This window comes from Pleurodeles waltl, chromosome 1_2 (genome assembly GCF_031143425.1).
Source record: "Pleurodeles waltl isolate 20211129_DDA chromosome 1_2, aPleWal1.hap1.20221129, whole genome shotgun sequence".
Taxonomy (NCBI): domain Eukaryota; kingdom Metazoa; phylum Chordata; class Amphibia; order Caudata; family Salamandridae; genus Pleurodeles; species Pleurodeles waltl.
Window position 1 is genome coordinate 668,416,958 of NC_090437.1, and position 14,643 is coordinate 668,431,600.

Genomic DNA, 14,643 nt, shown 5'->3' on the forward strand with positions numbered 1-14,643 from the left:
CGCTGCATGGGGTTTGCGTTATCAGCAGCCGCAAGTGAATGTTGCGTCATTTCTCCAGCCGCAATGCGGGTGGAGCATCGATTTTAGCAGCAAAGCATGTGGTGTGTCGTTTTTTAGCTGCATTGCAGATGGTGCGTCAATTTTCCCCACACGTTGTTCTGTGCGTCGATTTCAGCCCTTGTTCTGCCAACTTCACCTCTCAAGGGCCCAGGGACTTGATGGGGCAGGAGTCTCAGCAGAGACCCCTGGTGCTGGCGGAGAATGTCTTTTATGGCCCGAGACTTCAAATTAGGAGGCAAGCTCAATCCAAGCCCTTGGAGATTTTTCACAAGCAGGAATATACCACAAAGCCCAGTCTTTGTCCTCTTTCAGGCAGAAGCAGCAACTGCAGGCCAACCCAGCAAAGCACAGTCACAGGCAAAGGGGCAGTACTCATCCTCCAGCTCTTCTCCTTGGCAGAGGTTCCTCTTGAATCCACAAGTAACCTACAAATCCGGGGTTTTGGGTCCACTACTTATACCCCTTTCTGCTTTTGAAGAAGGCAAACTTCAAAAGAAAGTCTCGGTTGTTCACAAGATCCTGCCTTGTCCAGGCTTGGCTCCAGACTCACACCAGGGGGTTGGAGACCGCATTGTGTGATGGCAGGCACAGTCCAATCAGGTGTAAGTGGCCACTCCTCCCTCCACTCTAGCTCAGATGGCTCATCAGGATATGCAGGCACAATCAGTGCTGCAGCCCCACTAGTAGCATTTGATTTACAGGCCCTGGGCACCTCTAGTGCACTTTAAGGGACTTACTAGTAAATCAAATGTGCCAATCATGGAAAAGTCAATTACACATACATTTCACACGGGGAGCATTTGCACTTCAGCACTGTTCAACAGTTGTACAGTGCCCAGAGTACCCAAAACGTACAAGTTACTTACCTTAGGTAACAAAATATCAGGTAGAGACATTCTAGTTGCAGATTCCTTACCTTAGAATTTCCCCCAGGCGTCAGACTGGATCTGGAGATTGTTCTTCGAGGAATACCCTTGCGTGTCGGTCGACACCATGGGCATCATTGGCGTAGTAGTTGCCGTAATGATGTCAGGAGTAGTGCATAGACGCCCCCTCAGCACAGTGACATCAGTTTCTTTTAACGACTTTCCACACCAAAGCGTAGAGCTGCCATGAACACAGATTGGGGCACCAGAGCTAAGGACCTGAAGGGGGAATCCCTGTCCCTAGAAATCAGTTTGCAAGCGGGGAGGATGTGTGGGTCGGTAAGAAATCTGAAACTAGAATATGTCTCCACCATATATTTTGTTACCAAAGGTAAGTAACTTGTACATCTGATGGAGACTTCTAGTTGCACATTCCTTACCTTAGAATAGATATCCAAGCAATGCCATCCTCAGAGGTAGGCTGCGAACCAAGATCATACTAGAAAGTCCTGCAGGAGTGAACAACCAAAGTAGCCATCCCGATGGACCTGACTGTCCAGACAGTAGTATTTACCAAACGTGTGCAGGGACGCCCACATAGCTGCCTGGCAGATATCCAGGACATGAACTCCGCGTGCTAATGCAGTGGAAGCAGCAGCCGCTCTGGTGGAATGAAGACGCAACCCCTCAGGGGGTTGCTTCTTGACCAAAGCGTAGCACATCTTGGTGCAAAGAAGTACCCATCAAAAGATGGTACGTTTTTGCACTGCCTTCCCTTTCTTCGCACCCACATACCAGACAGAGCTGATCGTCCACCCAGAAATCTTTAGTACTATTAAGATAGAACACCAACGTTCTTTTGTGTGTCCAGACGGTGGAGTCTCCCCTCCTCATGGGAAGGATGTGGGGGTGCGTAAAAAGTAGGCAGGGTGATGAACTGGCCTACATGAAAGATGTAACCACCTTGGGAAGGAAGGAAGCCTTAGTGCATAACACCACTGTGTCAGGGGGCACAGACAAGAATGGGAGTTTGGACGAAAGGGCCAGAAGCTCACTCACCCTGTGAGCAGAAGTGATCGCAACAAGAAAGACACTTTTGAAGGAAAGGAGCCGTAAGGTACAATTGTGCATCGGCTCAAAGGGAGTACACATTAGATAAGTAAGGACAAGATTGAGGTCCCATTGAGGCATGAGAAAAGGAGTAAGAGGAAATAAATGGGTGAGACCTTTCAGGAATCTACTCACAATAGGCAATTTAAAGAGTGAGGGCTGATCAAGTAGCCTAAGACTGGCTGAAATGGCAGATAAATACCCTTTAAGGGTGCCCAAAGCAGAGCCCTGCTGGGCCAAAGAATGAATGAACAAAAGAACCTCAAAGAGAGGGGCAGAGAGGGGATCAACAGATTTGTTGGTGCACCATGCCTTAAATGAATGCCAATGACAGGCGTATACCGTTTTGGTGGAGGGACGCCTGGCTGCCAAGGTAACATCACAGACTTTGGGTGGAAGATCAAAAGTCGCCAACTGGCGCCGCTCAATCTCCAAGCATTAAGGTGGAGATTGGACAGGTTCGGGTGGAGAACCGTCTCCTTCTGCTGCAACAGAAGATCTGCCCGAAGAGGAAGTCTGAGTGGATGATTGGTTGCCATACTTAATAGCTCTGGATACCATACTCTCCGTGCCCAGTCCAGAGGCACCAAGACGACTTGGGCCCGGTCGTTCCTGATCTTCTTAAGAACGCTGGGCAGAAGTGGTATAGGTGGAAAGGCGGAAAGGAGGCCGGAGTTCACTGCACAGTGTTCCGAAAGGCGCCTCCGAGCGAGTGCCGCCTTGGAAACTACAACGCGCAAAACAGCTGACATTGCGCTTGTCTGCAGAGGTGAACAGATCTAACCAAGGCTCTCCCACCTGCTGAAAGAGACCTTGCGCCACCTCCAGCTGGGGATGCCATTTGTGATCAGCTGTGCTTCGATGGCTGAGTTAGTCCGTTCTGGTGTTGAGAGAACCCACCAGTTTTTGAACCACCAGGGTAATGCCCTGATGTTCCAGCCATGTCCAGAGACGTAGTGTCTCCTGACAAAGGGTCCAGGACCCTCCTCCACCCTGTTTGTTGCAGTACCACATGGCGGTAGTATTGCTCGTGAACACCTGCACTACTTTCCCTTTGAGAGAGGGAAGAAATGCTTTCAACGCAAGCCTGATCGCCCGGAGCTCCAGAAGATTGATATGGAGCCCAGGCTCCGCCAGAGGCCTCTGATTTCCGCCTCTCCCATGTGACCGGCCCAACCCAAGAGCAACATATCTGTTGCTATAGATAGATCCAGTTGGGGAAGGGAGAGGGATCTGCCATGGACCCAATGCGGATTCGAAAGCCACCACTGCAGGTCTTTCGCAGACCCCTCAGAGATCTGGACTATGTCGGAGAGATTCCCCTGCTGCTGCACCCACTGGAACTTCAAGTCCCACTGCAGAGCCCGCATATGCCATCTGGCATTTGTCACTAGCAGGATGCAGGAGGCCATGAGGCCCAGCAACCTCAAAGTTACTCTCACCGAAACCCAAGACAGAGGCTGAAAGATCGGAATCATAGCCTGAATAGCTTGGACTCACTTTTCAGGAGGATAAGCCCGAAACTGCACTGTGTCCAGAACAGCTCCCATGAAAGGGAGCGTCTGAGAGGGAGTCAGGTGTGACTTCGGCACATTTAAAGTGAACCCCAGCGTGTGCAGGAGGCTTGCCGTAGACTGAAGGTGGGAGACGACTTTCTGGGGCAAGTCCTCCTTCAACAGCCAGTCATCGAGGTATGGGAAGACAGACCCCTAACCTGTGCAGATAAGCTGCGACCACCGCCATCACTTTCGTGAACATCCGAGGGGCGCTGGTAAGGCCGAAGGGGAGCACGGTAAACTACCACGAATCATAGGTAAAGGCTGTGGGCAGGCAGGATGGGGATGTGAAATAAGCGTCCTGCAAGTCCAACGTTACCGTCCAGTCTTCTGTGTCTAAGGCAGACAGAACCTGAGCTAGGGTGAGCATTTTAAATTTCTCCTTCTTGAGGAAATAGTTGAGGTGCCGAACGTCTAGGATAGGACGTAAGCCCTTGCCCTTTTTTGGCACAAGAAAGTAATAGGAATAACAACCACAACCTACTTCTGGCACAGGGACCTTCTCTATAGCTCCCTTAGCCAAGAGAACTGCGAATTCATGATGGAAAAGTGCCAAATGATCCTCCGGGAGTTGGGTGAGTGATGGAGGCATGGCCGGTGGGGCAGATTCGAAAGGGAGGGAGTGGCCATTTCGAACGATCTGCAAAACCCACCCACCTACCCGTAGTGATAGATTCCCAGTAGGGCAGGTGATGGCGAATCCTGACGCCAACTGGATGGGAGGGAGTGGACGGGCTAAGAGGGTTTGGAGGCTGCAGCAGGGGCAGAGGTGGACTTGTCAGACCTCTGGTTCCCTGTCCCACATCCATGTGGGATTCCACGTCCGCGGCCATGCAGAGGTTAAACAGCAGGGTGGCTGGGTGGGGGACGCGATAGGGAGCCCCTTCGTGGCCACGAAAGGGGCGTAAAGCGGACTGCTGGGGGGGGGAAGGGCAGCGGAAAGACCAAGGGACCGAGCCCAAGCCCGGCAACCCTTTAATCTCTCCAAGGCAGAGTCTGCTTTGTCTCCAAAGAGATGGGAGCCATAAAAGGGCATGTCCATGAGAGACTTTTGGACATCCTCGAAAAACCAGAAGTACGCAGCCAGGCGGGCGTCAAGGCCAAAGTCATAGCAACCGATCTGCCCAGAGAGTCGGTTGTGTCCAGACCACATTGGATTGTGAACTTCGCTGCATCTCCCCCATCGTTGACAGCTTGGGAGACGATAGCACAGGCCTCCTCCAGTATCTGCGGCAGAACTTGTGCAACCGTATCACACAAAGAGTGGGTATAGCAGCCCAATAGGCAAGCGGTGTTCACAGACCACAGCACAAGACTGGAGGAAGAAAACAGCTTCTCCCCAAATTGTTCCAGCCTTTTTGATTCCCTATCCAGGGGTGCAGAAGGGAATGCAGCTAAGGAAGAGGCAGCCTGGATGACAACTCTCAGGCGTGGGGTGCTGGGACAGGAATTTAGGGTTGTTTGGGGCGGGCAGATTGCGGCATGCACCAGCCCTATTCAATGGAGCCGGTGTTGGGTTTGGACCAAGTATCCAAAAGGACAATTGGGGAGGGCTTCATTGAATGGTAAAAGGGGCTCAGATGTGGAGGCCTCTGGTTGGAACACCTCTGTCAGGAGGTTGTACCTGACCTCTACAGTACGTAGCTTAAGGCCAAGGACCTCAGCAGCCCTACTGACCAACTTAGCATAAATCGCTCCCTCCGCCGTAGCCACAGTAGGAGACAGCATGCCAGCGTCTGGAGAAGTTTCCAGTCCACTGGCCTCACCCAATTCCTATGCCTAGTCCAATCCTTCCCCAAATGCGTGCCCATAGAAAAAAAGGGTCCAAATCCAACCTGGGGTGAGTAGGCCCCATCGAAGACCGAGGCGGCGGCGGCCAACTCCGCTCCGACTCAGAGTCGTTGGTAATAAGGATTGGGTTGCCGTCGATAGTGGGCACTACCAATGCCTGGAGGGTCGACAATTGACCCGGCGCCAGGGAACGTCTCAGTGGTGCAACTGGCATCTGTGCGGATCCGCAAGTGGATACGGAGGGGACCTTCGCGGTCGAAGCCGAAGCAGCCAGTGCAGAACCCGAAGGCCCCTCAACCGAACCCCTTGGGCCCAAAGGCACCGTATCAGGGTTGGTCCACCCAAAAATGAGGCACAGGGCCTCTAGAACTCTAAGTTGGGCGGGGGGGTCGCCCCAGCTCCAGGAATCTCAGGGAAGCACGGAGCGGACACAGAAGCAGACTCCAAGGACGGAGGCCTCGAGAGTCGACACTCCTCCCCCAATGCATCAGCCAAGTGACGGGGCGAAGTCGAAGTGCGATGAGACCGCTTCAACAACTTTTTTCCAACCTGTACCTGAAGATTTGGAGGAAGACGAGTGGTGGTGGCTCCGTGAACGGTCTTGAGACCTTCCTCTCGAGGGAGACCGGGACCTACGCAGAGTCAAGCGCCGGTGCGCCATGAGCTTGAGAAAGCTCCCTCGAGGCCTTCGGGTGCATGGCCCGGCACTCGGAGCACGACTTCGGGTTGTGGTCGCGCTCCAGGCACCACAAACAAACCTGACATGGATCCGTCAAAGACATCATGCGATGACAGTCCTTGCACGGCTTGAACCCGGTCTTCGGGGACATCCTCGATGCACCCAAAAAAAATCGGTCAAAAAGAGACCAAGGTAGCTCTCTCCAGATCAGCGCATGGCACAGAAAGAAAGGAACTGACGTCACTGCACTGAGGCGGCATCTATGTATTACTCTTGACGCCCTCACGGCGACTACGACACCCACGGAGTCGACCGTCGCCACCTACTGACACGCAATGGTATTGCTCGAAGAAAAATCTCCGGATCCAGTCTGACACCTGGGGGAAATTCTAAGGTAAGGAATCTGCAACTAGAAGTCTCTATCAGATAGTAAAAACAGAGTCCAGCACACAGTCAAAACATGGGAAGCAGAGGCAAAAAAGACAGGGCAGACCACGCTAAGGGTGCCAGGTCTAACAGTTATTTTGTATGATCGATATAAAAACTCAGTGCTCTTTTGGGATCGAGGCGATGGAGGCTCTCCTCCTCCATGGAGGGGTGAGGCAGCGCACAGAACACCAAAAAGGTGATGGTTTAACAAGCTTGGAATGGCATAACTACTTTTGGAAGAAAGCATGTTTGAGTTCACAGAACTAGTTGTCTGGGAAGGAGGAGGTTTACAGCAGGTCAACACAAAGAGCTTGGAGCTTGCACGGGCTGATGTTACTGAAATGAGAATACTGTCTTGATGGTGCAAAGTCATAAGGGACAACTAAGCAGAGGGCCAAAGAAAGTACACATCCTATGGCCCAGGTTAAGATCCCACAGTGGCAATAAAAAATGAGAAGGAGGAAAAAAATGTTGGGAGTCTTTATAAAAAAAAAAAAAAAAAAAAAAAAAACATCATAACAGGTGATTTAAATAATGGAGGATGATCCGGTGCCAGTAAAAAAAAAAAAAAGGCCGGAAGATCCGAAAGGTACCCTTTAAGTGTCCCCAAATCAAACCCTTACAGGGAGAGAGGCAGAATAAATATCAAAACATCAGAGAACTTATCCTGGAAAGGGTCTATCTGCACCAGACCACAAAATTGCCCCAACAGCAGACATACCAAGTTTAGTCCAAGGAAACCTGGCTGCCAAGAGGACACTAACAACCTCCGTAAGAAGTTCACCACTTAATCTCCAAGCATGAAAATGGAGATTGTGGATGCCCTGGTGTAAGATACCGTCTTGCTACTTTGACGACAGGTCTTCCCACAGGGGCAGCCTCCTTGGAGGACAGATGCTCATGCCTAGAAGCTCTGGCCACTAAACTTTCACTGTTGCATCAAGGGCTGTTGCCCGTGTCTCCAGGGTCACCCCCGATGTTTTTTGCCTCCTCCCCCGTTTTGCTGAATTTGTTTTTGTTGGCCTTAGGACTGCTCACCGGTGCAAAATTGTTTGTGGTCACTCCATAAACATTGTAAAATAGGCTTACACCTGATAAGTCCCTAGTAAAGTGGTATACCATGTACCAAGAGTGGTAAATTAAATGCTACTAGTGGGCCCGCAGCACTTATTGTGGCAACCACTTCAGCAGCCCTGCCCTCTTTGATGTGCTCCAGAGCAGTGGCCACATTATCTCCAACAGCCCAATCAAAGTAACGGTCGTCCAACTTGCTTTACTGCCAAATAAAAATTATAGCAATTTGATAAGGGCAAGAGGATCTCACTGTCACCCAACAGTACACTGCATCACATCACCACCTGGTGAAGACATACTGGTGGTCAGAAAGGTTCAAACGTTTGTAAATACACTGAATCCCCATGGTGGCAGGCTCAAAAATTCCATATCAGTGAATGCCTGTTCACAGTACCAATCTTTGAAAGGACTCTCGGCCACTAAAGCAAGATGTCTATTTAAATGGTTCAAGGTCCAATATATGGTTACATTAATATAAGGACTTCATCATCAGGAGCTGTGGGCTCCACGTTCATTACTACTGACAGTGGTTCTAGCACAAAAACATGACCGCTTGTTTGCAAACTTGTGGCTACTTCTAATGCTCACGCAATTCTCCTTTATATGCAAAAACCTGAACGCAAGATTGTGGGTTTTTGTGTTTTAAAAATAAAATGCACACTTTAAAAGCAGTAAATAAAAAATAAAAAAGTGATTTGCTAATACGCTGCACAACTTTATACACCATTTCTCTGTTTTAGTAAAATGGGTTTAATGCATGGCAGTATTTTAAAATATAAATGAAGATGTATCAGCGGAAACTAAAATAGGCAACATGAAACTAAGTTAAGGGGCCAAATTCAAAATGCAAAAATGAATCCGCAGATATATACCATTGCACTGGTGCTATTGTAAGAATTTCAGAAATTCACCTACGTTTACTGAAATATGCTTGGGAATTTTACTTACCTCAAACTTTTGGGAACATCATTTTCACATGAGAAAATAAACATGATCACAGATTCACATCACGGCAGATCCACTTAACATTCCATCCTCCCAAAGTTGATTAAATGAGTACTAATGCAATGGGCAACAATAAACATTGTTATTTCAGCACCAATAGACCTTAGGGTGAACATGCACTTTACAAATACACTTAGTAATATTTGCTCACATGAAAAATCTGTTGAAGGATCTCAATACCCATTTTGTTCCCAACCCTGAAAAAAGTTCTAATTCTGCACTTGACAGGAGCAAACTTCCAACCTTTTCTAGTAGGTTTAGAAATTGGAGAGGAGTATGTGAATACACTTCAACATGCAAGCTAGTGGGTGTGCACAGACTCGCAGGGCATTCGGACTACTGATTCACACCTGCTTCAGCCCCTTTACGTGCATTTGCAGAAATGGTCGAAAATCCGAGCCTTGCTAGAATCCAAACCCTGACATAATGAGCACAAACAGTGAAGGGATTTTCAGAGTACCACTATAATAAGCTTGGAGCTACAATTCAGCACCTCATTGCAGGACAGTAAAAGGGAATTTTTTTTTTTTCTTTAACAGGACCAGTGGATTTCTAAAATATTGCGTCTCTTGGGCAAAAAGATACTTTATATAATTCCACGCACTGCCTGCTTATTACAAATAATTACTCCCAGCTTTATGACCTGGATGACTAAAGCATGTGGGTCTATGAAAAATACAATACTGGATAAATCTACTATTTAGATAGTTTAATTAATGTGAATAATAGGTAGCACGTTAGAGATGGATTTAAGGTTAATTTTCTTGACCACTTCACTTACTTGAAAACATGGTTCCTGTATGGTAGGTGCTTCTAGTAAACTCAATGTAGTTAATATCAATCAATCTGTGATTTCTAAAGTGCGGCTAATCAAGGCGTCTCAAGGCGCTGTTTGCGGGCGTGCTGTTCAGTCGAAGAGCCAGGTCTTGAGATCCTTACTATCAAAGACTGTTTTTACGATTTTTTTTTATTCTCAAATGGTCTTATGTAATGGTTCAGAGGTGGTTTTAATGGTCGAGTTAGAACACTCTTTACATTACACTTTGGTGGTAGCAGCCCTGTTGAGGGGTGAAGACTTTTTTCCACTTCTAGAAATCTTTTAATGGCTGGTATTCTCAGCAGCTGCTTGCCACTGTGACCAGTGATTTTTGCTGCAAAGATAGGTGTATTATTAGCAACACTTATGTCAGTTTACAATTAAACAGGAGCATTAGGAATTATACTGGGTTCAATGGTTATTTATGCCTGCTGATGGGTTCATATTGACGAATCATAACTACTTAAAAGAATAACATTTCTGTGTGTCCAGCCTTATAGCCTCTTTGGTGATAGTAAAAAAAAAAATAGGCAAATCTAGGTCTTCAGGAGCCATGCCCCAAGAGATTGCTTACACAGCTTGCGTTAGAATAGTGCCCCCTTTTATGGTGAGATGGTTTGTGAGTTTCAGTTAGCTTTTTATTAGTCCTTTCGACATGACTATTAGGTATACAGTACTAGGGATGTTGGGTCCATGACTAGGTCATCTCATACCCTCCTACAGGATATGGTAGTAGTTCTACAACCTTATATTCCACTCCCCAGGAATATAAATAAAAAAATGTAATGTACTCTATTGATGTCTGTGCCCTACAATCTGAACCATAATACGCATGCGGACCCTCCACAGCTCAGAAACCATTTGCTATGATTACCTACCAGGATTAACATACAACCTCTGTACTGAAATAATAAAGCAACTATTTCCCATCAAGGTACAGGTGCGTTATTGACATAGTAGGCACAATAAATGTTGACTATGCAGGTAGCATCAGCTACATAGGACATTTTTAAGTGTGACCACACTTCACCATGGTCATTGCAAGTGCACGTCAGATTTGTAATTCTTGAGGAACAACAATACTGACTAAAGATCACTAAACTTGCTTGTACATTGTGCACTGGACACAGCATAGCATAGCATAAGAGACTCATTTTTTGCTGGTTCTCCCTGATGTCAGTGAATGCTCTCCAAGCCTCCTGGGAATGTAGTATAAGAGTCAGAGAAAAGGACGAAAAGGACCCAGAGCCGAGCTGTATCGCAACACCTCAAATTTGAATGGCACAGAGCTTTGATTCTGTTCAGTGCCATTACTTGGTTTGATGTACACTGAAAGAGAACAGCTTTTGTGAAGTCCAAATGAAATGGAAATGGAACAATGAATGACATTTAAATGAGGTTTCAGTGCCCTGAGGCCAGCGTAGGCAAAGCCTAGGTCAGACATATGAAGAGTTTGCAACAAACCACTTGACATAATTTATCACTTTTCAAAAACAATAGTTATAAAAAAAAACACATAAAAAGAGAACCACCAAAGTTGCCATGGCCAAAAGTCACACTATAGCAGACCACAACTACACAGACCATGACAGATAAACCATTACAATTTACAAACAAGACACTTTCTATCATTTTAGCTATTCATTAGCACTTAAGACACAAAAGGTGCACACACTCATAAGTCACTTTGTGGGAAAAGTCCACGTCTTGAAAGATTATAAAAAATATACTCAGACAGACTGCATATGGTAATGTGGAGTCACTTTGAAGCAAAGAGTGCACTCTTTTCCTTGGTTGTAATCAATTAATGAGACATAAAAGGAACACAGAACATAACCTGATAGCCAACGTTACTAACAATAAAAGGCATGCAAAATGTAAAGAAACAAAAATTACAAAAAATATCTTCAAACGAATTCTGTGGCTCAGAAGACTCTGGAGTGCTAGGGGACACAGCAGAAGCTGTCCTGCAAATAGTGGTTTCAGAAACGTCTCCTTCATGGTCATTGCTCCTAGGACAGAAATGATGATGGTTGAAGATAATATTCTTTCACTCCTCGTCATGTTTAGCATTAGAGTAGAGTGTAACTCTGAAGCTGTGCAGAACAAAGATGCAGTGACACTCAAGTCATATGCATAGTTGCCCTTTGTCATAAAAGACAACTCTCCACACAGGTCTACCATCTGTGCAGCCCTGACACTGTCAGGGCTGTTCCAGGAGAGATATTTCTCCACATGGGCCGGTTCAAAGTAAGGTGAACACAACAATGTACTTTTCTCAAACCACCTTGCAAATGCTGATAAACACCATAGTGAATACACTCCCAATGATGAGACTGCTTGTTTCGCATCGCAGCTGTTGTGACAAGGTACCACGCTTTAGCTCATCACCACATACATTATAATCAACTTATTCCACCAGTCAACATTTGAGCATGGTTTGAAAAGAAACCATAATGAGGCAGTGTGTATCCTCCTCTTCCAACTGTGTGTGTGTGTGTGTGTGTGTGTGTGTGTGTGGAGTGGTGACAGTGGGAAATAGAATGAACAGCTGCTGTAGGTGCAACACTTCATCTGCAACCACAAGTGTTGAACTATATTTATCTCCTGTCCCGTTTCGAGCAGCCGTTTGACCTTTGGGCTCGGTCATTGTGCAAAATACACCAAATACAATGTAATGCCTCTGGTGTGGAGTTGACCAGGTTCAGCTCCATGGCTATTTAGCAATGATTTTTATGAGTAAAGTTTTCAATTTTAATTGCAAAATGTAACAATGAGTTAGTGTGGCAACACTCAATTTGTCAACTACACAGATCCTTAGATAAAAAAAAAAAGAAAAAACCATTAAAAACATTCAGTAAGTTAAGAGCTAAAATGGACTCCTGTAACTTTACTAAAAAGGACCACTTTAAAACATGGAGCAGCCAGATATAAAACACTCTCCTCAGGACATTGCTGGAACTCTCAGCAACCTTTGAAACCGTGGACCACCCAACCCTCATTCAGTCTCCAAGGTCTTCAAAGGGATTCACGGGCAAAGTTCAACAATTCTCCTAATTTTTCTGCCAACCCCACGTCATTCACATAGGCACCTCCAGGCCCCAGAAGTTCTCTTTGACCTGTGGAGTCTCCTAATACATCTTCAAGCTCTACACAGGGCCCCATAAAAAGTAATCAATATGTGGCAATACACAACTGTATATTATCTTAGTATGAGCTCTTGGAACTGGAAAGACGATCGGGATTCTCAGCCTCTTTTGTACCAGTGACAATTTTCATGGCCATGGATAAAGAAGGGATTCTTTACCCAATAGATACAATGGTCAGCCTAAATTCATATAACCCATAACTGTAGTTGTGCCCTCTCTTGAAAGAAAGTTCAAATAAGATATTGTACAATATGTGTGTAAGGAAGACTTAGTGAAGAGGCTGTGACCATGTGTACCACCACCGCTTTGTGAATTAAACTTATAAAAGGTCTGAGCAGTTCCTTCAAATAAAATACTTCACCTTGGAATACTGATCTTTAGCGTATAATTACAAAGTCAAATGAGGTCTTACCAGACAAACACACATTCATTACCCAAACAAAAACGGAGGGCAGGAGTCCGGAGTACTTCATGTATTTCAACTTTTATCCAAATTGTGAAAAAGCAGCACTGCAATGTTTAAAAGATCAAAGCTTCTTACACACTTTACCTTTGGGCTCTTCTGAATCAACTTTCTGTTTAGGGCTTTTCTCGTTGTTGGCATTCTGCTGTTTTCTTTGGTTGTAAACCTCTCCGCTATGTGTTGTAGTCTGGCTCTGTTGGGGATAAATGACAAACAACCATAGATAATAGATCTCAGGTTGCTGGAAGGATTTACTCCATAAGGCTGATAAAGACTGATATTTATGATTCCCACTTGAAAGTTCATGTAGAACTGTCTGCAGGTGGTAAGGTATGAGAAAAGGGGAATAGTCAAACATAGGTTTTCTCTGGCCTAACGTCTAAAATGGAACTGATGGGGAAGTGTCATAACGGAGCAGTTGTTTACAGCAGTAGCGCGAGGGAGGAGGCTAGAAGCAGGTCTGCATTCATTGTTGAGTCATGGGTCTGTATTAAGTAACATGATGCATTGTGCCATGTATGAAAGATGCACCATTAAGGGAGTGGCTGCCGTAGACCGAGACAACGTGTTCTATTACAAAACAATGCACAGCTCACAGTGCTGATGTGAACTTGCTTCTGCTCTGGGAACAGATCAGCATTGAAAGGTGTTCCAGTGGTTAGAAACTGCTGGTCTGCCCATCAAAGCTGAGATCCCAGTATCAGAAATCTGAGGATGGGGAGGGATTCCCCAAAGGAAGGTGGCAGAATCCCATGCCTCTTTCAGGAGGCGGCATATTTTACACAACATTGTATGGTCAGTCTCCTTCAAAATGCAGATGTTGTCTTACAGACAGCCTCAGGGTGGAGTGTCAAGACCATGCCCTACAACATATTTGGCAAGTATCAGATCATTGTCTATGTTTCAACAGTCTGTTTATAATGCCTCAACATGCAGACCACGTTCAGAGACAGCAGACAGCAGGGATAAACCGGTAGATAAAACACTCTTGCCGAAAGTGTCAATGTGCTTAACTCCCCCATTTGGCAGAGCAGAAGGGAAGTCAATCTGGTTGGCTTTGCTTGTGCCTGCAGCAGCAGAAGGATTTAAGGGGTATGATGTTGGGTGAGAAAAGCTGGTTCTTCAGAAGCAGTCTATGTCATCTAGCCACTGGGGGGGCGGCTCGGGGAGCCATGCATAGCTTTGTCCAAGCAGCTATCAAAGTATCTGCTAAATCCTCAATGAAATGCAGTAAGGGTTCTGGTGTGGAGGACCTGAAATGCAAGATTTCGGTCTGTGCTGCCCTGCCGACAACCACTGCAAAGAAGGTACGTTGTGAGCGGGAGCCTGGTGGAAATTCAAACTCAGTATCAAGTGAAGTGTCTACCCCCCCCCCCCCCAGCAGCATGTGGTGTGTTCTGAATGATGGCCCATGTAACATGGGGCACTCCATCACTTCCAAGGTGGAGTGAGACAGTCGTGGAGTCAGACTGTGCCACCTACTGGATCACATGAGCAACTGCTTTCAAAATCCTTATCCACTTTAACACCTGGAATTATTCTAAAGGTGAGAAATCTGCGTTTAGAAGTACCGATCAGGAGTTAGTGCTTTTTCAGGGTGGAAATGCTTTGCCTCCTGGGTTGGCACAAGGACAGTGGGTCCGT

The 14,643-nt window shown here is 46.4% G+C and overlaps 1 protein-coding gene across 3 annotated transcripts in view; it reads right to left on the minus strand.

Moving 5' to 3' along the window:
- OTUD4 (OTU deubiquitinase 4) overlaps positions 1 to 14,643 on the minus strand; it is a 449,310-nt gene that overhangs the window by 142,112 nt on the left and 292,555 nt on the right. For all 3 annotated transcript variants that reach the window (XM_069242606.1, XM_069242605.1, XM_069242607.1), the window contains one exon: positions 13,087 to 13,192. In XM_069242606.1, coding sequence (XP_069098707.1) covers positions 13,087 to 13,192 — 106 coding nt within the window. The remainder of the gene's footprint in view (positions 1 to 13,086; positions 13,193 to 14,643) is intronic.